We start from the raw sequence: 22,994 nt of genomic DNA, 5'->3' as shown, positions 1-22,994 counted from the left end.
CGCTTTAATATATTCACAGGGTGGGGTGGGGTGGGGGGGGTAGGTAAAACAAGATAATTGTTGAAGCAGAGTAACCAATACATGGGGTTCGTTTTATTTTTCTCCCCACTTTTAGGACCGTGTACCTCCACATCCTCTAAAAAGCTGCAATCCTGTACATAACTGCAATCTAGAAGCCCTTTCCTTTTGCACAACTAATCACGGCACAAGCGGCTGCCGACCCCAGCAGAGCTGTGCCATGCCAAAGCCTCAGGGCCTACAGAACTTACCTGCTTGGAAGATAATTTCTGCTTCTCTTGCTTCCAGTGGTTTATCTGGGGGTTTGGCTTCTTGGGAGGGAGAGGCTTCATTTTGCCTTTGTCCCGTAACCTGAAACAATATGGTCAAGTGTCACCCTGAGTTCCTCCTCTAATTGGGACCCCTGAGATTTTTCTCAGCCCAAAAGATCAAATGCCTTTTCTTACACTGGCTCTTTCTAAGCCCATGAGAAATCATGCTAAAAAGGGATACTGCAACAGAATGTCCTATGGCTCAACATCTGTATACTTGTCTTTTTGTTTTGGCTTAAAACCTCAAGGGGATCTCAAAAACCCTCATATACTTAACAAAAATTTTGTCAAGATCGACTTCTGTTGACAGCACTAATCTGTTGTCCCAAACAGAAACCTCAAGTAGATGGGCCTCAGCTGACAGAGACCGCCATCAGGACAGGAGGAAGCTCTTCAGAAGAGGAGAAAAATCGCGTGAAAGCCCACACTGGAAGGCCCCTCTGAGGCCCCCTCTGCCGGTCCTGTTCCGGCCTCCATTTGGTCCAAGAGTGACTGTGCGGGTGTAGAGATACTTCATGTGGGACTGGCGCACACTAAGCTTCCCTTTCATCCAAACAAAGCCACAAAGAGGAAAAAGGGCAAAGCAAAACAAACCCTCTGAGCCGCCATCCTGCATCTCACCTAATTTTGGGGCCTCGGTGTGAGGGGAGCACCAGGACCTTTCTTCTCTTCTTCCCATCAGACAGCTCCACGTGCTCCACTTCGGCCTTGGTCTGGAAGCCTGTCCACGAGACAGATCCTGCCTTCTCCTCCTGCTCCGTGGGGGCCTTGCTTTGTTGATGCATGTGGTTCTGAGCTGTTTTCTGTTGCTGTTTTTTTCCAAGCTCTGGTTGTTCTTGCTGGGGCTGCTCACCAGCTGCCGACCCGGATTTCACTTTTTGCTGCATAAGACAAGAGAATGCCATTTAGTTACTGGGTGAGGTTTATTTGCTGGAAATACTCAGAAGAGGAATGAGCTGGTGAGAGAAGGGGAATTCTTCCCCCAAATAGTTAGAGACTATAGGAAAGTGAATGCAAGTAGTTCACAGGCCCTGAAATAGTAACAGATGGTTACTGGGTGGGGGACACAAAACAACCATTTCCCTTTCCACATACAGAAATAGGGGAAAAGTACAGGTATGTCCAAAACGCAAAAGCCAGTAGAAAATAGGCCAGTAGCATGGGACAATTACCAAAGGTGTAACAAACGTATAATGGGAATGAGAAGAAAGAAGAGAAATATTTGAAGTAATAAGAGCTAAAGATTTCCAAACTTAAGGACAGACACTAAACCACAGATCCAGGAAGCTCAGCCAAAAACCAAACAGGATATTAAAAAAAAAGAAAAAGAAAAAAGTACATCTAGGCATATCATATCAAACAGCAGAAAATCAAGGAGAAAATCTTAAAAGAAGCCAGAGGTAGGGAAAATACATTACCTACAGAGGAACAAAGTTAAGATTACATTGGATTAAAAAAAAAAGATTACATTGGATTTCCCTTCAGAAACCATATAATAAGCAAGAAGAGAATCGAATGAAATATTTAAAGTTTGGGGGAAAAAAATCACCAACTTAGAATTCTTTACCCGTGTAATTATCCTTCAAAAGTGAAAGAAAAACAAAAACTTTCTCAGACAAACAAAAATTAAAGAAATCTGGGAATTCCCTGGCAGTCCATGGTTAGGACTCAGTGCTCTCACTGCCAGGGGCCCGGGTTCGAGTCATTGGGGAACTAGGATCCCACAGTACACACAGTGAGGCCAAAAAAAAAAAAAAACTTTAAAGAAATTTATCACTGGTAGACCTGCCTTGCAAGAAATACTAAATGAATGTATTAAGGGAGGGGAAATGACAGGTCAGAAACTCGAATCCACACAGAGAAAGGAAAAACATTAGAGAAAAGATAAATGAAATGAAGATAAGGAAAAGATGACATGAGAAGGAAGACATAAAGTATGTTACAGATTTATTTTGCACTGAAGTGGGGGAAGAAAAAGAAGATTCATGTGAAATTAATGTAGTAATAATAATGTTATTTTGTCCTTTTCACCTCAGAAATCTAGATAGGCACACTGACACAACAAAGATCTATTATATGCCTCTTATGTGCCAGTCTCTAAGTGGTAAGGGTACAGATGGACAGAATGAAGTGTCTACCTTTTAGCACTCACAGCCCAGTGGAGAAAAGAGACAGCCACAAAGTAAAAAACTAAAAAAAAGTTTAAGGAACTTCATGTAGTACAAGTAATAAAGTCTTATCTCTTTTGAGAGAGATGGGGAAATGCTACTTGTGGAATATGAGTATGGAAACTGAGTAGAAGTATCCTTGAGTCAGGGGAGAGGAACACTTTTACACAGAAAGATCAGTATGTACCTAAGTGTAGGCAACAAATAAGGCAACCTGAATTTTTTTTTAAGCCAGTTGCTACAGAATCACCTCTGACTTGAGCAGTAAATAATTCTATAACTACAATAATAAAGCTGCCTTGAATAATAACCAGAACTCAGGTTTTTCCAACCCAGGGCCATTGTATTAACCACTGATACTGCTCCTCTAAAAGTCATGCTCAGGGCTTCCCTGGTGGAGCAGTGGTTAAGAATCCGCCTGCCAATGCAGGGGACATGGGTTCGAGCCCTGGTCCGGGAAGATCCCACATGCCGTGGACCAACTAAGCCCGTGCGCCACAACTACTGAGCCTGCACTCTAGAGCCCGCGAGTCACAACCACTGAGACCACGTGCCACAACTACTGAAGCCCGCGCACCTAGAGCCTGTGCTCCGCAATATAAGAAGCCACCGCAATGAGAAGCCCGCGCACTGCAACAAAGAGTAGCCCCTGCTCGGCGCAACTAGAGAAAACCCGTGTGCAGCAACGAAGACCCAACGCAGCAAAAATAAATAAATAAATTTATAAAAGTCATGCTCATGATATACACCATAAAGACACCAAAACACTGCAAATGTTTGGTATATACGCAAGTTAAGGTATAATATCAATGAGATCTGTAAGAGTTATGGTGTCAAGAATAACCTGGCCTTCTATGTCCTGTGGCAAGATGGGTAAGAGAACGAGTACTGACTGTGTGCTGACCGTGTAGTATGCGAGACAACTTAACACACGTTACCTCATTTAATCCTCATCAACCATATAACATAGATGATGTTAATCCTATTTTTACAAACTAGAAACTGAAGCTGAGAGAGGTAATAACTTGCCAAGGAACTCAGAAAGGGGCAGAGCCTGAGTTTGAACATGAATATTCTTGTTCCCAAAGTCCCTGTTCTTTCCTCTATACTACACTAGATTAAAAAAAGTACTAAAACTATCAGGCATCAAACTTCTGGAGCCATCTAAGAAGAAAACAGAATTATGGAAGAGATAGCTGAAATCTACAGGTAATGTAAAACTTAACCTTGGCTATTAATTTTGACACGTACCATCACCAAACACTGCAGTACAAGCACTGCTGATTGGTAATAACATCAGTCTGATTCTCCTCTCTCCTTCCTCCCCGTTCTGTGGAGCTATCACAAGCCAGGCCAGCAGAAGAGAGATGGCCTGCAGAGTTCTAGGGAACTAAGAGTAAAGGGTAACAAAGAACCTAACGAGGAAGAGACCTACTTTAAGGGGGCAGAACCACAAACTGAACAAAACAGGAGTTTAAATATGGCCTGAAAAAAAAATTGTTTTAACTCAACTGTACACTTAAAAATAGTAAAGTTTATGTATATACTACTACCATTTAAAAAACAAAAACAGAAAAAACATTTCAGTTCTGTACCAGGCTGCGCTGGATCCTCAGTTCCTTTATTTTAAGTTTCCTTCGATCTTCCAAAGAGAACTCCACTATTGGTCTCTGTGGCAGAAGGGGACAGAAAGTCATTCATTAGATTTCTTAATCTCTGCATGCAATGAGCTGAGATATCGTCCCACCACTACCATCTTTCTTGCAAGTCAGGGGATGCTGCTCACTTCACTCTACTTAAAGGCAAGGGGCCAGTTCTGCAAGCAGTCTATCCAGTTTAGTGTTCCTTCTAATCATCTTATCACCTGAATCACTGATCACTCCTCCAACGCCTTGCCACTCTTACCCACCATACAAACGTCAGAGGGTTTTCCGCAAATGGCCCTCAGAGGAACATGCTCCCCCCCACAGGATGAGGCTCACCTTCTGAGGCCCAAAGATTTCTGGATTGTTGTTGATGTGGCGTAGGGCTGCCAGGGCATGCTCGTGCTCCTGGAACTCTGCAAAGGCATAGCCCAAGGACTGACCGTTAATTTTCCCATGAGCTCCTTTAAGGCCTCGCATTACCCGACACTACGAGTAGAACAAGAAAAAGAATCAGTAATTAGAGGATAAAGATCCTTAACAGCTTCAACAAGAAATCAGGTTATTGGAACAGTTTTCATATATGTCACCATCACAACAGTTTTACTGGAATAGCACTTATGAATGTCTGTTTTATTAGAATACACCTACGGAGAGCACAAAACGAGTTAAACAGATATTTTCTTGCTTTCTAAGAGCTTACAGACATCAACACAGACCCACAAATAAGCATGTAAATAAAATAAACTTCCCAAGGAAAAATTATAATAGCTAACTGTTGACACGACAATACACACAAGCTGAGAGGTACATGGTACTTGAGGTTGTATAAGTTAGAGCACTGAGGCTAAAAAGCCATCTGTGGATCTCCTCACTGAAGACACCACTCAGAAAGGAAATTCCTGAAGAAGGGAAGGATAAGGGCCTGATGGCTGTAGATAAGAAAGACAATTCAGGTATGGGGAAGATCCTGCCCAACATATAGCCTCAGAAATACAGGAAGGAGCTTCAGCTGTCTTTGCTCAGAGCTCAGATCCTCTCTGGCGTGATTTTTCCCTAAATCCTTAAGCTGTAATAGGCATCCTGGGGCACCGAGGAACAGTAGGATATTTTGGGGTAACTGATTGTTTACATGCTTTTACTCCTGGAAGCTGTAGTTGTCATGTAACGGAGAAGTCTAGGTATTGGGTACACATGGATGCTGCATTTGGTGTGTGTCCGGTATCTACTCTGTGCCTAGAACTGTGCCATGTACTGTAGGATAATCAAGAAAGCATAAAATGAGGCTCCTATCCTCAAGAGGCTTACTATCTTACTGAGACACGATATTTACACATATGAAAGAATTAAAGAGAAAATTCAATATAATGCAAATATTGTAAAACACACATACATTTCTCTAAATGATGGCAGGTGTTAAATGTGCAGACTCTTACTAAGTATTGTGGATGTTAATGAGAAATTACACAACTCACCCCTATGCCAGTAACAGCTGAACAGTTACCAAGTTTTACCAAGAGTGGTGTCGGCTACGTGCTGACATGTTCATATTCTCTCCTGGAATTCCCTGAATACCAATACCTTACATTTTGAAGAGGATTTCCAGGAGTAGGAAAATAGTTTACGGTGATGAATCAGAGCAAAGCAGATTCATAATATTGGCTAGGTTACTTATTCAATAAACACTAATCAAGAGATGACTATGTGCCAGGTATTATGCCAAGAACTGGGAACAATGAGATTAACGCCTGCTCTCCAAGAGCTCAGCCTGGTGGGGAGCAATGACCGGCAGACCATCACAGGACATGTAGCAGTCAGTACTATGACAGAGGTACGCAGGGGTGTTGTGGGAGCAGAGGAGAGCTTTCTGTATGCACACAGAGCCTAACCAAGTCTTGGTGTGAATCCAGAGTTTGTCTAACACAACTGCTGAAGACCCGGTGGCTCCCTATGCTCACCACGGGGCACTGAGGACTCTTACTACAGGGTAAGAGCCTATACGGCAGTGAAACGCCCTTCTAAAGAGCAAAGCACACAGATTATTTTCTCTGCAAGAAAACTAACCTTACAGCACCTGGTATAATGCTGAGAACACAGCAGGTATTCAATAAATGCTTGCTAAATTAATTCATGAGGGCAGAGACTTCCTCACATTCTGCTGCAATTTGGTCAGATGTGAAAGGCAGTTCTTAGAAGAGGTAAAAAAAAAATTTTCAACCCCAAAAAACCATAAAAATCACCAAACTCAGCCTTGTCTGCTGACAGTGTGTCCAAAAGAAAATCTGTCAATCTGCCAGCACCACAGCCTGAACTAAATACTCGATCTGACCCAGGATGAGTACCTAAGTTCTGAGTGGGCAGGGCCAACTCTCACCTCCTTGATGCGCACCCCCTTCTCCCCTCCAGTGGCATTCAGCAGCAGCTTTCTGAGCTGTCTGTCATCCACAGCCTTTGGGAGATTGTGCAGGCACAGCCTGGTCCGGGAGACAAAGATATTCTGGTCCTTGAGTTTCTGATGCTTCAGCAGCTCAAACTGAAAGAACAACAAATTGTTAACAATACAATCCACCCTTTAAAAATACAGGCTCATAATTCTCCAACAGGTAAGAATCATGACCCCTATCCAATAACCACACATCTAGAAAAAAGGAGGGAAACCACCCACCCTGCAGCCTTATGATACTCAGCACAGGGAAAGAAAGGGTCAAGGAAGCAAGATGATGGTGGGGAGGTGATAAGATCATGGGCTCTGGAGTCAGACTGAATTAGAAATCCATCTCTAACTGGAGAAGCTACATAAAATTGTTTAAGCCTCAATAATTTCACCTACAGAGTAGAACTGTAGATCAAAATATAAGATCAATCTTTCAGTACTGATGTGAGGCTGCAATGAGGTAATACACATGAAATCCCAAGCTCAAACCTGGCCCAGAGCAAATAAAAAATAATACTGTAGTTAACATCTATGCCAAGCCCTTACCTACCCATCAACTCAAACTAATTACTTACTCCTTCCAAAAGGAAATGGAATTTATTTAAAGAATTCTTGATAGAATATTGTCTCGTCTCAACTCTGCCACCTTGAGGCAAAGAAACGTCAATGGCCATAGAAACAAATTGCCTCTAGAGCCTCAACTATGCTGCACAAAGCACTGGTCCCAGGGCAACCTGTCTCTAAAGAGAAAGGATGACATTCTTCTCCTGATTTGTTTGTTAAAATTAGCTCAGTAGAAAAAAGTTTTAAATTAAATTTTTTCTTTTATCAAGTTTCATTCCTGCTGCTTCTTGTTTGGTAAAGGTACTAACAAATCATAAAATAAACAAATACCCTGGAAATGAATATTAAAAGGGCTATTTGAAGAGGTTATCATGCTTAAATTCAACAGTCTAATTTTTCTCCTAGGAAAAACTGTGCCTGCTCTGAATTACAATGTGTATACTCTAGTGAGCTTTTTGCTAGAAAAATTCACTCTAAGGGAGAATTAAATGTGTCACTATCACACTGTGATCAGAAAAGGGCATACAATGCCCTCCAAATAACCATGATTTCCAGATGTTCACTACCCAAAAAAGTTGAGAACACTAGTCTAGAAACTGTACAGAGAAAAGACATGCTGCCTCTTGCTGTCACTATATTCTCATCTCTGTCCATCATCTTCTGCACTTTCAGGTTCCATAGTTAATTCTGTTAATGATCATGCATCTTTACCATTCTAGGCTGGCTTAGCTTTTTGAAAGTAACCTATACGGGCAAAAGTAAAAATTACCGGAACAAATATCGCCGAGCAGCAAAGGAACTCAATAGGATCAGTTATCAGTGGAAATCCCATAACATAGAGTTTTCCTAAAATGATTTTATAATCTGGAGACACCACCCAACCCCCATCAAAACAGACATCTTAACTCTCCCTTCCAAGACCCACATCTATACCTCCTTCCCTACTAACTCTAGCCACCCTGACCTTCCTTTATGTTATTCTGCATTTATACTGACACCTAACCTAATTATATACAGCCTGAGCCTCTAGGTATCTACTCCATGATCCAGAAGCATACTATCTGGCATTAGTATGCTTAATACTGCTGAGTATTATGCCTAATACTGCTGAGCATTAGGAAAATAAAGAATAAGACCCAGTCCTTATAATGGCATATAATGCTGACGTGATATTATGTTTAATGCTGGGTTAGTTGCTGTTTCACCTGTGTGCTTGTTTTCTAACAACAGTGTAAGCAGCACCTGTGACCGATACTTGCTTGGCTCTTTGATGAGCATCTCTAGCATTCAATTATTATTATTTATGGATTTTATTAAGTCATGCAGAACGTGAAGACTGGTGCCTAATCTACTCACTCGTTCTCTTTTGGCCATATCAGCAGCACTCACACCCTCTGCAGCCTTCGTCCCAGCACGAATCACTGCAGAAAGAGGGAAAAAGGCCAAGACATCAGCAAGGGAATTTTCACTGAGCAATAAGAGGAATGTGATTTGAATGATGCAAGCTCTCTGTACAGGGCCCTGAGGACTATGCTGGCCAGGACATAGTGGCATCTGGGTAGGTCCAGAAATAGGCTACAGGGCTAAGTTCTTGTCTATGAGCTGCTCTCAAGGACTAAAACTCTGAACATTTTGTGATTTTGTTCCTCTCCTTCCTTTCCCTCAAAGAGCTTCATGTACATGCCCAAAGTCAGATGGAAAGGCCTAGAGGAAGTTCTGGAAATAAGTACATTTTAGGCATCTAGAATGCAAAAATGCTCTACCTATAACCTGTCCTTGGAATTTCACTGCGCATGTATTTGGGAGCCATTACTAAGCAGTGAGATAAGCCAACCTAGAAAACAGCTACATCGTAACACAGGGCCTAGTCTCAAAGGCTAATGGTCTCCCATTTGCTAGTCCAGGCTGGGCAGCTGTGCAGCAGGTGGCAATATTGTGTGACCTAGAGAAAAGGATTCTTTTGTCTTAATTAAAGCTCATTCCTGATTATCTTTCTGACATTAATGGAAAGGTACTCAGTGCATATTTAAAATCCATGAGTAATCCAAAAGAGTAATTTTAGTCATAATTTTCAACTTCTTCAGAAAACCTATCAGGAATGATGACAAAAGGCAAAGGTAATTTGAGTTTTTCCTCCCTCTTTGCCCGGCTAATCCTCTGACAAAAAGGTCTAAAGGCAAGCAGGCAGAAAGGAGAACGGGACTCGTTAATCCATGAACTGGGTGAAGCCTTCCTAACAGAAAGCCACATCTACTAAAGTGGATTAACAATATATCACTGTTAAAGAGGACGTAGGGTTTTTAATTTGAAACATGCCCCAAACATACTACTGCCAGGTCACTGTCACAGCAAGGGGCCAGCTACTCAGAAGCCTGGTTCCCATCTCCCTGCCACCACTCACAGCCTTCTCGGGCCAGATAGAGGTTCCGGGTCCCAGTCGGCTTCTTCACCTTCTTTGTCCGGAGCTTTGCAGCCTCATCACGGGTCACTGCCAAGTCAACCTTAAGCTGCCGGCCATCCAGTTTAAGCCCACCACTCTGTAACAGATTGCAACCTCTCTTAAAATTCATGATGAGTAGAAACTAAGCACCTGACAAGGAACACCAAGGAAAGGGAAAACAGCAAACCCCAATTATGCTGTGGAACCCAACCCCCAGGATGTTTTAGCCCAGCTGGTTGCAAGTAGATCACTGAGCCGAACAGTATTTAGCACAGCTGTGCAAAGGCCACATGTTCGTTTGTTTTAAGGGAGCTGATTAGTCCCAAAGTAGGCCCAAATTGAGGAAAATGATCTGTAAACTGGCAAATTTTTAGTACTCTAAAGAAAGCTAATGAAATGGTAGTATTAACTCTACTCAGGAGAATTTAAGAGACAATGGCAATACAGAGTAACTTATCTCAAAACAACTTATACTTGGTTATAGAATACACAGAAAAATTCTCCATCACCTACACACTTTCTCTCTCAAACATTTACTCCACTTCACAGATGGCCTTAACCCCTTCTTGTCCCAGTGTTTCATGTCATCAGCCTAGGATAGAGACTGACATACAGAGAGTGAACCATAAATAGATTATTATACCTGCTTCCTCACCTGTAAAGTAAGAATAATGATTGTACTTACTTTATATACACCTACAGGGCTGATGTGAGGATTAAATAAAGTAATGCATGTAAAGCTCCGTGCCTAACATACACTACGTGCTCAACAAGTGTTAGCTTTATTATTATTATATCATTGACAATAATAATAATAAAGCTTTGTGTAAACATCAGATGTCGCCCCTGGGAGCCACTACTGCCTAAGTTACAGAGTAAAGAAATGTCTTCCTTACCTCGGTATCTGGAGAGGCAGCTTCGAGGCATTTCTGAGCCGCTTCTTGAGTCATGAACTGGGCAAATGCACAACCTGCACAGAGAGACAAAACTAAGTAGATCCCAAACACCCATGGCCCACCAGGAATCCAAAGACAACACTACAAATGGTGGCAGCCTGACACAGAGTGGAGGGGTGGTAGCATCCTTTTGTTTAGTGCTATGAGACTTAACTAAGAAGCACTGTGTCAGGCGCTGGAGGTTCAAAGACAGGTAAGATAGCACACCTGCTCACAATGAAATTTTATCATTACTTCCTTCATCTTTTCTAAGGCTTCTTAGAAACTTTAGTCTCACCATCCCACTCCTTAATAAGAAATATCCACAAGAAATCCGAAGAAATTCCAGCCTAACGTTTAATTCAGCATCACTCTCTGCACGCCTATTAGAGGACTAAAGAAACAACCACTTAAGCCTGAAATTAAATTACAGAGCTCACTGTCATCACAGTCACTGGAAGGCATTGTACAAGGACAGATCTAGCTCTTGTAGTAAAAAAAAGTCCCTGGCCTCTATCCCATGAATATAGTGGTGAACCAGAAAGCCGCGAGCTCAACTCTTTTTTGTTTTGTTTTCATGAATTCAACTCGACTCATGCTGGAGAATTTCCACACCTTTCACTGGTTAGAGGCAGGGCCAATCAACCCATCCTAATTTTCTGCTCTTGATGAAAAGCAGCTTTTGTAAGAAAAACAAGTTCACCTTACAGTAAACTCAAAAAAAAAAATTAAGTTCCATAATATTTTGTTAGTATTCCTTTAAACTTTAATTATTCCCTCATATATGAAAATAATGCCATATTTCCTGGAGCTACTGGAGCACTGATCTTTTGCCCCTCTAAGAATGAATGGCAGCAGACTAACTGAAGGGACACCTGTGGCAGCCCAACCCAAGGGTCGCCATCTAGTGAGGTCTTCCCTGCTTCCTCCAGGCAGAGCCAAGTGCCCCCCTCAACCCCCCCGCCGGTCCTCCACTCTCATCTCTATTACAGCACTGGTCAGGTGGCATCTTCCCCAAAAGACTTGAATGTCTCTGGAAGAGGGGCCATGTTTCTTGGCTGTTTCTACATTTGTAGCACCTACCATAATGTTCAGCATTAGTAGATACTCAATAGGAAGAAACAAGTAATATAGAAAGAAATATGGGGGGAAAAATGTTTCTAACAGGCACATTAGCCTGTTTGTCCAATATGAAGAAAATAGGATGAGTTCCTCTCTCTGAATGGGTAAGAATTTTACCATTGGAATTTCCACGGTAACTACTGGGTTAAATCCTACCACCTTCCTAAAAGTCTTCAGACAATACTTAGCCCTTCCAGGCAGTGAAATAGCATGCTGACAAGGATGAGGTATAGGAGGAGGTTGTGTGAGGAGGCAGAAAAAGTGCCAGAAAATTTTAATATGAGCTCAGGAAAGACAATGCATTATGAAAAAAAAATAATGGAAACTATGCCTATCAAGACCATTAACTCTCAGCTAACATTAACAGACCAAGAAAGAGACTGAGCAAGTCAACTACAGACTCCATTCTGAAAATGTCAACCCAATACACTACCGCACCCAGAAAGAGACAAAAGAGATCATCAAAGTCAAGCAATATCCTACAGTACTTGTAACATTTTATGCAATCCTAGTTGCCCATTTTCAGAAAAATATACTAGAAATGGAGAAGGTCCAAGAAGCATAATTGAATATCAGAGCTGAACGCACGTTAAGTGATTAGTTGAACCCACTCGTTTTACAGATAAGAAACTGAAGCCCACGGTGGTTAAATGATTGCCAAAAATCAGCCAGCTGGTCTATGGTTTAGCTGGGATTAGATCCCTAATCTCCAGGAAGCAGTTCAGTTTTCTTTCCATTATACTACCTCATTTACATCCTTCATAGCTGAGTAAAAACCAAAAATGATCAAGTTTCATCAAACTGGAAAATAAGAAGGTTCAGAATGGAGGCAATTAATCCATAGATAGGCTCCAAAGAGCCCCAAAACAGTCAGAAATGGCATTTTTCTGAGGACAGGGTTCAGAGTTTTTGCTAGATCTCAAAGGAATCAAGAACCAGAATGAATTAAGAATTCACTGCTTTAGTAGAAGGACTGCAGTTGATAAAATCAAAGATTATGAACGGGTTGAAAAGGTGCTTACCTAACAACAGTATATTAGAATGAGGAGTGGTCAACCTTTAAGCTCAAAAGAAATAGCTTTGGGGGGGGAAAAAGAAAAAACTAAGGCAGCACTCCTGCTACATAGTTTTCCTTCTGACTGTTGCCACTGCAACAAAGTTTCTGTCAGTTTCCATCTCTAACAAAAGCAACTGAAAAATATCCCAGCAATTTCAAGCAATGTGGAATGATTAATACCGGTGAGATGCTATCACATCTGAAATTCAAAGAAAAACAAATGAAATTCATTACCCTAAAGTAAATAAGCAAGAGCTTAAAAAGCTGAGACAAAATTATGGCTGGCAGCACCATTACAGATGCTGAGTTTGACATCACGGAAGACAACCTCAGAATGTCCTTGGTGCTTCTATGGATCACAGAAACCTGGATAATGGCGGACCCCTCAGAATGGCACACATTATGCTCTCACGTAACCTAGTCAGTGCCCATGGCAGTGGTCTCAACCCTTTTGGGCCTGACCAGCTGACAGCAAATACCTTTAGAATGCTCTGTGTCTGGATGCAAGACAATGAGGACATATTTAAGATCTCCAAACTGCTGGAGGAGCTCTCCAAGGTCTTCTTCCTCTGAGTCGAAGGACAGGTTTCTGTGGAGGACAATCAGGTCACAAGAAAGGTCAGTTACAAAAGTGAGATCCTGCATTCCAGTACAAGGTGAGTGAGTTAGACATCAACTGGAGTGGTTCCCTTGCTCATAACCGCCCTTCCCAGGGACAGCACCAGGGGGTGGCTCCCACTAGCCAGGCCTCCAGTGCATGACGCTGCCTATCGGCCGTAAGCGACTGACCTTCCTCTGTTAATCAAATACTCCTTCCCAAGAATATAAAACTTGAACAGACATATACAAAGACCAGAAGTTGTAGATATAGATTCACTTCAAAACAGCAGTGTCCCACTTGAGGGAAACTTATGGGGAGCTGAAAATGTTCTATATCTTGATCAGAGTGATGGTTACATGGATATACATATATCCATGTATAAAGGTATATGTATATAGATGGTTATATACATGAAAAATGTCACTGATTGTACACTTTACATTAACACACTTTACAGAATACATGTTATACCTTAACAACGGATAGAAAAAAGGATGGGTGTCTTCAGAGAAAAGAACACATAGCCTTCTGCAGCCAGGGTCCCAGAACCACCCAGATCTTCATCCCCTTCTTGAGGTCTGCTCTTTGACAACTTTTATTCTGTGAGCCACCCTAATGTCCAACAAACCAGCCTTTTCACTTAAACTGGCCAAAATTAGTTTCCCTTACTACAACCAAAAGACTCACAGACAGCCAATGAAAAGTCAAATGTCACTCAACGTCTCCTCTGTACTCCTATGAAATCCAGGTTTCAGTTAAAATTTTACAGAAGTCAGAAAATCCTTCAAAATAATAACTCAAAACCAAACATGGTAAAGTTTACTAGCTAAGTGCAAAAAAAAAAAAAAAAACTACTATTTCTCTCGATGGGATTAAAAAATGTTGGAAGAAGATTTTGTTCTACTAAATTTCAACACAGTGTAAAGATTCCTCTTTTCCCAGCTATGCACAGCCTTCCAGGGGTAAGAAAAACAGTCCCAAATAAATATCTACAATTTTACTTCTCTTATGCTAGTTAACAACCCCATAAACAGTTCTATCTTATGGAGTTACCAAGATAAAAAAGATGTTCTGGAATAAGACATATGCTAGCTACATTATTTCTTCTAATTTGCCTCATCGTGGACATAGTTTTCTTTCTTCCATCCTTTACTTTCCTAAGTTCTTTTTTAATTAAAAGATGTATAAGGAATGGTATCCTTGGTATTGAGGTCACAGGCTTCTAAGTGTGGGCTTCTAAGTGTGACATTCCTTCTTTCCTGTTACATAGAATCCTTTACAAATACAAAATTATATGGAAATTACAAATAACACAGTAAAAAAAAAACCTGGAAAGACATGCTATAAAGAAAGAAAATGGGACATATGTACACTAATATGTATAAAATGGATAATTAATAAGAACCTGCTGTATAAAAAAATTAATTAAATTCAAAAATTAAAAAAAAGAAAGAAAATGGGCTACAGCACAGCATGTATAGGCTAAAATCATCTTTGTAAATATTTATGATATTATGAATATGTGTGTGGGTGTTCCCCAAGCAGTGATTAAGGTTAACTTTTTGCTTATTCATTTCCTATATTTCCCACAATAAACATAAATTACTTGTATAATGAAAACAATCTTAAAAGACTATACAGGAGAATAAAATAGACATCTCTAAAATAAGACCCAAATGGCCCTAGCACAATGGTACTTAAGAAAGGATGAGAAGGCATGCTTGAGGTATGCCGAAGATATCCCAACCTCCTGAAAATACCAACCTACTGCAGTCAGTAGGACTAAAACAGCAATGGCAACATGATACAACACCTATCTCCCTCCCTTAGTTTTCCAGGAAACAGATGGGATGCCTCACTATACTCTGGACATGACTTTAGAAGATAAGTTAGGCATGAAGAGAGAATTCGTTTGGGATAAGTGGTATCACCCTTCCCCAGCACTCACCCTAAAACAAAGGCCAGAAGCAAGATGGTTCTCATAGTTGAAAAACTGATTTGTTCCAAATGATCCCACCCCAATTACAAAGAATGAAATCTAAATGAGGACAAGATATAAAGACCCCTGCTATTTATCTTCTGTGTATAGTTCTGATTCTCCTACACATTTCTCATTGTGTGCTATGTTCCTAGGCAGATGTGCTAATGGTCTTAGATGCATCTAACTTTTTGGCCTAACTAACAGAATTAGTGCAAAAAGAAGAAGACGAAGAAAGGAAAGAAGGGAGGGAGGAAGAAGGGAAGAAAAGAAACCTATGAAGGCAACACAAACAGCAGTTCTCAAGATAGAAAGTCATACCTGATAAAGACAGTTTTCCCTTCATTCACATCAGAGGGTAATTTCCTCTTCTTCTTCTTCTTTTTCGAGACTTGTATATCCAAAGTAAAAAGAAAAACAACAAACTGAAAAAGACTAGTACAAGCCTTACAACAAAGGCTTTTAAATATATAAAGATCTTACATAAATTAAGAACTCCAATTAAAAATGAACAAAGGATATGCAACTAAATATTCAAAGATGCTCAAACGCACTCATAATTAAAGAAAAACACAGCACAAGAAATGAGATACTATTTATCACCAACACATTGGCAAACAACAAAAAAGACAGATGAAATCCATTGTGGTAAGGGTGTGGGGAAAAGAAGAGATTCCCATATACTGTTGTGACAGTGTAAACTTTCTGGAAATATAAAATGTAAAAATTTGAGGAGAAAAAAAATATATCTACATTCGCATACACAAATATACATTATATTCTACATAAGTGCATATACATTCATGTTTTTGCTTATAAAAGCATTAACTATCCTTAGATACACAAGAAACACTGATTGTCTCTGGGGAGGGGCCCTAAGTGGCTGCGGATTTGGGTTTAAGGGAGACTCATTGATTTTAAGAATAGACATATATGCTTATATATACACAGAAAATTTCTGGAAGGATACAAAAGAAATAACAGATTATTTTGGGGGACTACTGGGAGGATTGGTGAGGAACTTTTTTTTTTTAATAAATTTATTTATTTATTCATTTATTTAATTTTTGGCTGCATTGGGTCTTCACTGCTGCACGCGGGCTTTCTCTAGTTGCAGTGAGCGGGGGCTACTCTTTGTTGCGGGGCACAGGTTTCTCATTGTGGTGGCTTCTCTTGTTGCAGAGCACAGGCTCTAGGCGTGCGGGCTTCAGTAGTTGTGGCACACGGGCTTCGGTAGTTGTGGCTCGCGGGGTCTAGAGTGCAGGCTCAGTAGTTGTGGCACACGGGCTTAGTTGCTCCGCGGCATGTGGGATCTTCCCGGACCAGGGCTCGAACCCATGTCCCCTGCAGTGGCAGGCAGATTCTTAACCACTGCGCCACCAGGGAAGCCCGTGAGGAACTTTTAAAGATCTTACATAAATTAAGATCTTACATAAATTTCTATATTACACCCTTCTGCACTATTTATATTTTTTGTACTGTATTTTTAATTAATTTTCTCCCATTATTATCCATCAGTCTTATAATTTTTTCAAGTGAAAGAATGGTAAGAGACAGCTGAATCTGGTTGTAGAATGCAGGGTCTCTCAGCTCCTTCAGAATAAAAGCTTCTTTGTTTCTAAGGTGTCTACTATTCTCTCCTCACAGAAAAAGCTTATTTCCTCAGATTTCTCATATGGTCAAATCAACGCCAGACTTACAGAAAAGGGAGAAGGGAGACCTGATAAGTGAATAAAAACCTCCACCCAGACAAACTAAAGGACTACTTACTGACCGCTCCTCATTCTGTAATGACCTGCCTCCCTCAATAAACTAGTTGAGTTTAAACCCAACATTCTTGATAAAAGTAGCAATGTGGTTTGGTTACAGTTTTACAAAATGCCCCAGGAAGTCCCTTATCCCGATTTCAGTTCAAAATTGTTGTTTATACTCCACCACTGCCACAGAACAGTAACAGTGACAATACTAGTAGTACAAGGCATTAGTCACACAAATAAGTTAATCTTCACAACAACCCTATGCGGTTATTATCTCCATTTTATAGATGAAGAAACTGAGGTATAAAGAGGTTAAGTAACTTGCCCCAAAGTCATACCTTAAGAAAGGAGCAGAGACAGGATTTGAAACCCTCTGCCAAACAAGCTATACTTGTGATCTCTAGGAAATGTGGCGTTTTATTTTCTTTTAACTCCTGTTCACCCAGTGTCTAGCACTGCAGGCACTCTGAATATTTGTTGTCTGAATAAACGAAGGTGTAGTAATAGTAAAAAAAAAAAAAGTACATTTTTCTTTCATGACAGGTTTAAAAATCACTGTCACATGAAGCATCTATTCCAACCTTTCCAAAGAGCAAACACATGGGCATTTACATACAACATGGGAAGGGTGTGCACATAAGTGTTCATTCATCAGTTCCAAATTGTTTCATCTACAGTTTTAAAAAACTCTGATGAAAGTGCAGAAGTGTTTTTGTTGGTCTTTGCTTGTCTTCTTGCCAATCCTTTGTGACTGAAAGTAGTGGAGCCAGATCAAAAGCTCCTAGAGAACAGGATTTTTTTTTCTGTTCAGCCCAAAGTTTAACATTAGTAGGTGTTCAATAAATGTTTCTTTTTAAGCAAATGATGAGGAAAGGAGACTTGATTTGCTCAACTGAATGGAGTAGTGGAATGCTCAGACTGCCTCCGCCTCCCTCCCAGTGACCACTAAAGGCAGAAGATTTTATCAGCAGCCATCTTACATCTAACTTAATGAGACTCACACATTTTTTAGAAGATTGTTGGTGGCGGGGGCGGCGGGGCGGGGGGGGGGGGGGGGGCACATAAAAATAAGATTAGTAGCAACAAAGGCAACTAATACTGTTGGGAAGGTACTCTCCGCAATGTCAGGAGATAGGGACCTCTAACATCCAATCACAGATGAAGTAATGTGGAAACTAGAGGCAAGGACTTGACCAGAACCAGACAACTAGAAATGGAAAAGCCAGGACTTGAACCCACATGATTTGACTCCTAAGCCCATGATAAAAGGCAAAAAAGACTGCTTAAAAGAACTGAGCTTTTCCAGATAAGAAATTCTGAGTTCAGTAGTGTGTTACTATCATAATGGATTATTTTATTGTTGTTGTCAGTCTTCATCCTGGAAGGTGCCAGTGATTCAAGTACCTCTGATTCTGAGTAGAATATACTAAGCTGATGTTCTGGGGTTTGCTAACACTGCAGACATACTTAAAATAATACCTCTAATCACTGAGGGGAAAAAACACCATCTTTGGGCTTTCAAATCTACTCCATATAATCTGTTGTTTACAGACAACAGCATGGATGGAAAAATACAAGTGTTTCCCTTCCTGAGTTTGTTACATTTAATAAAATGTAATTTTAGTACAGAAGTAAATAAATTAAATTAAATTAATTGAATAGAACCCATTTTAGTGGTAGGATGCAATATCCTGTTTATCCAGTTATTCATTCAATTTGGGTAATTGAGAGAGACAGAGGCAGTGCCTCAGCATTAAGCTAGGTTTTAAATTCCCTAAGAATCTTAATCCTCAAACACTATTCCAAACTCATTAAAAAAAAAAAATCTTTAAAAGAAAGGAATATAGGGGCTTCCCTGGTGGCGCAGTGGTTAAGAATCCGCCTGCCAATGCAGGGGACACAGGTTCGAGCCCTGACCCAGGAAGATCCCACCTGCCACGGAGCAACTAAGCCCGTGCGCCACAACTACTGAGCCTGAGCTCTAGAGCCCGCAAGCCACAACTCCTGAGCCCACGTGCCACAACTACTGAAGCCTGTGCGCCTAGAGCCCATGCTCCACAACAAGAGAAGCCACCACAATGAGAAACCCGTGCACTGCAACGAAGAGTAGCCCCCGCTCATGGCAACTAGAGAAAGCCCGCCCACAGCAACAAAGACCCAACGCAGCCAAAAATAAATAAATAAATAAATAAATTTTTTTTAAAAAAAGAAAGGAATATAAAGGTTTCATTTTCAGCATTTAAACATAAATTTGACAGGACACCTTAGGGTCCTATTTAAAAAGAGGACTGAGCTGAACTGATGCACATTTCTCAGTAACTTATTTTAAATTTAAGGCAAACCTTCCTCCTCTTGCTCTTCAGTGTTGGTATCACTCTGAGCCAGGTCCTCTCCACCATCAATACTGTCGCTTTCCTCCAGGTCGCTGTTGTCATCGGAATGCTCCTCTTCACTGCTTTCTGCAGGTGCTGCCCTCTTGACTGCTCTGCAATGGCACAGATCAGAACTAAGGTTCTGGGATGAGAGAGGGGCCTGCCTATCCAACTGCACCGCACATGTCAATTCTGCAATGATGGGGGCAGGGAAAGATATCATTTTCCTCTCAGGGACAACCCTGAATCTTCCTCTGTTGCCTCAGAACACACTGAGCCACTTACCTCTTCTGAATGTGCACAGGCTTGGTCAGCTTTGATTCTTTATTCTCCTCCTCCTCCTCATCTTCTTCTTCATCATCTTCCTCATCATCATAATCACCATCGTTCTCCTCCTCCTCCACATCCTCTTCTTCCCTGCCATTCTGTTGACCTAATTCCTGACATTTAGGTTCAGGCCTCTTCTCCTCACCTACATACATAGTTGGTAAAGAAAGTTAGGAATTCATTTAGTATCCAAAACAAGGTTATTTAAACAAGAGTAACTAATACCCCAAGTTCCCGGTTCCTTTGGTTTTACAGAAGCTCATATATTTTTCTTACTGTACATAATAGGAAAAAGTATGAGGAAAAAAAAAGCAAAAAAGCAAACAACAAAAACCCCTCATCACTGAGATTCCCTCGGAGGCTGTCCCATTCATCAGAAGCCTTACGGTTAACCTGGCTCAGCAACTGAGCCTCCGCGAACAGCCTATCATCGTGCACCACGGCCAGCACGATGCACGCTCTGGAGCCCAGCCATGAAATTTAATCTCTGTGCGTTCTGTTCTCTGAGCTCCTGGTGGCTTAAAAGCCAATTGTTTTCTAAATAAAACTCAAGTTTTAAGTTTCCCTATTTTTAATGTTCCATCACTCCCTATTATGAAAGCTGGGAAAGGACAGCAAGTAGTAGGGACAATGAACTTGGGCCCCACTCTTCACATCCACATCAAGGAGTGGGCTTAGATTCAAAAGATCCTGTTTTGGGACCAGATCACCAGATGGTACAATACAGACTGACAAACAGTTAGGACATAAAACCCCTCCTACCCAACACCACTGCATCTTACCTGCGACAGAGGCAGACTGTGTATTTTTATATTTATCCTTTGCCACAGCCCAATCCACAGCCACTGTCCGCCCTGTCAGACAGAAAAGTAGCATCAGAAAGGCCTTCTCTTTAACATTCCTATTTCCTATAAATGACTTCCTATTAGTCAAAGATAGTAATGGAACCAAAGGAGACAAAAAAACTGCAGATTCAGAGACTGTTGGTCCTAAAATAAAACTCCTGGTAGGTGTCTACTCTTTTAACCCTTAACCGTTTTATCAATGAACAGAAGTTTTGCCTTTCTACACAGCCACTACACCTGGAACAAGACAGAGTAATAATCAGAACAGTGCTTCCAGTTAGACCAAGTTTCCAGTTATACTAGCAAGAGGGAAAATAGACATTCTGGAATAACTGCACGTTACTCAGAAGTTAGAAAGTCTCCAAGCCAATCCCTTCTTTAGGCACTGTACCTGGTAAATCAATACCCAGAGTAACGTCAAGGTCAGTTTAAAAGCCCACAGGTGGACTTCCCTGGTGGCGCAGTGGTTAAGAATCCGCCTGCTAATGCAGGGGACACAGGTTCGATCCCTGGTCTGGGAATATCCCACATGCCACGGAGCAGCTAAGCCCGTGCACCACAAGCATTGAGCCTGTGCTCTAGAGCCCGTGAGCCACAACTACTGAGCCCGCGTGCCACAACTACTGAAGCTTGCACACTTAGAGCCCATGCACCACAACAAAGAGTAGCCCCCACTCGCCACAACGAAGACCCAATGCAGCCAAATAAATAAATAAAAAATAAATAAATTTATAATTAAAAAAAAAAAAGCCCACAGATGCTGAATAGTGATCATAACCAAGAGGGAGGAACCTGCTAATCCCACATCCTCTAGACAGCAACCTGCCTCTATCAGTCAGGGACAGTTTTTCATTAGGGATTTAAAAGGACACTCATCACCAAAAAAAGAAAAGAGAAGGACAGCATGGGTCCTTTCAAGTTTAACCCTAAGATCAAGTACTAGGACTATTTCACCAAAACAGCTTCTATATTAGCAATGAGACTCTCAACAAGGCAAACACCTTTTGAAAATGTAGAACGTGGGTTACTGTGCTAATTTGCCTAAACACCAGAAATATCTGAGTCAATGGTACGGGCATAGAAAACTTACCTTTTATCTCTTTCATGTTCATGCTTTTGAGAGCCTTTCCTGCTTCTAGGAGGTTTTTGAACTGAACAAAAGCAAAACCACGCATCTTTCCATCTGTGTGCAAACACAACAAAGAAGTTAGAGGTAGCAGGTAGGGAGCCAACAGACACTAAGAAGATGTTACAGCAACCTGGACTGGCAAGAAGACCCAAATCCTATCAACCAGTCAGCCTCTTGCCCAAAGCAAACGCCTATATCCTGCTGAGGTTACCCTGACAGGCTTGGGGAGAGCAATGCATTTTCTCAAACTGTAACTTGCCTTCTAAAAGTAGTTCTGATCTAACTAACAATACCGTAAGGGGACTAAACACTGTTATTTGTCAAGCACTGTGCCTGATACTTTACATATATCATATCATCTGGGGCTCACAGAGTATGACCTGAACCTTGTATTTCTGCTTAGTTCAAAGGTGATACAGAAAGAGACCATTATGTAAAATAACCTTAATCTAATCCACACAAAATAAAGGTTTGCCAGTACCTGGTTTCCTAGGGATGTTTACTTCCAGGACAGCTCCAAACTGAGCAAATACTGTCTTCAAGTCATCTTCTGAACACTGAAGCCAAAAGTGAAGAAAGAAAAAGAGATATTATCACAGCAAATAAACACAAAACATCAACTATTCAATTAGTTCACCAGGAAGAGCTTGAATATTTGTATTCCTTCTTAAATTTTGAGACTAGGACACCAAACATTTCAAAATAGACGACATCTTGCTTTGTACCTATACAGGCAAAAAGGACAGATAGCAGAGAGCTTTTCCTCCCCTCCCTTTCTCAGCAGTAGTTTCCCCAAGGCATCTTCACAGTCTCTGTCCTTAATAAGTTCTCGTTTATACAGGCCCATTTTCTGAATTCAACAAGGCTAAAAAGTTCGTTGCCAGAAGGAATTAAGCCCAATTATACCATCTTGGTGAGGAGTTCGACCAATGAGCATGCCTTGGCTCCAACAGCCTTCAGAACACTCACTGTTAGTTTTCTCTGTCTCTTACCTTAAAGCTCAGGTTCCGAATAATTAATCTGGCTTTCTTATCTGCCACTTTGGCTTTTTTAGGCTGCAGCTCCTTCTTTGGGGACTCTGAATTTTCTAAAAAATAAATGGCAATGAAGTAAATCTGTGATCCCCTCGGCCCAGAACATCACAGGAAAGAAGCTACTAGCAACAGATGGCATTTAACACAAGGTTAAGTATGGCAATGCCCAGGAATACCAGGTTTTCCAGACTCAGAAGTAAACAAAAGACTAAAATGAGTAACAAAATACATTGGATGATTTTGGACATCAAGAGGAAAT

The 22,994-nt window shown here is 41.1% G+C and overlaps 1 protein-coding gene across 1 annotated transcript in view; it reads right to left on the bottom strand.

Moving 5' to 3' along the window:
• Nucleotides 1–22,994, bottom strand: part of RBM28 (RNA binding motif protein 28) — a 29,435-nt gene that overhangs the window by 3,801 nt on the left and 2,640 nt on the right. Inside the window, exons 3-18 of the mRNA XM_059933466.1 lie at nt 22,694–22,788; nt 22,183–22,258; nt 21,663–21,755; nt 20,510–20,581; nt 19,686–19,872; nt 19,371–19,513; nt 15,593–15,662; nt 13,172–13,281; nt 10,475–10,548; nt 9,540–9,675; nt 8,495–8,559; nt 6,515–6,673; nt 4,480–4,629; nt 4,093–4,167; nt 951–1,210; nt 270–369 (exon numbers count right to left, since the gene is read on the bottom strand). Of these exons, the coding sequence (XP_059789449.1) occupies nt 270–369; nt 951–1,210; nt 4,093–4,167; nt 4,480–4,629; nt 6,515–6,673; nt 8,495–8,559; nt 9,540–9,675; nt 10,475–10,548; nt 13,172–13,281; nt 15,593–15,662; nt 19,371–19,513; nt 19,686–19,872; nt 20,510–20,581; nt 21,663–21,755; nt 22,183–22,258; nt 22,694–22,788 (1,865 nt within the window). The remainder of the gene's footprint in view (nt 1–269; nt 370–950; nt 1,211–4,092; nt 4,168–4,479; nt 4,630–6,514; nt 6,674–8,494; nt 8,560–9,539; nt 9,676–10,474; nt 10,549–13,171; nt 13,282–15,592; nt 15,663–19,370; nt 19,514–19,685; nt 19,873–20,509; nt 20,582–21,662; nt 21,756–22,182; nt 22,259–22,693; nt 22,789–22,994) is intronic.

The sequence above is a fragment of the Balaenoptera ricei genome, chromosome 9, assembly GCF_028023285.1.
Source record: "Balaenoptera ricei isolate mBalRic1 chromosome 9, mBalRic1.hap2, whole genome shotgun sequence".
Lineage (NCBI taxonomy): Eukaryota > Metazoa > Chordata > Mammalia > Artiodactyla > Balaenopteridae > Balaenoptera > Balaenoptera ricei.
This window is presented reverse-complemented; position numbering and strand designations above follow the sequence as displayed.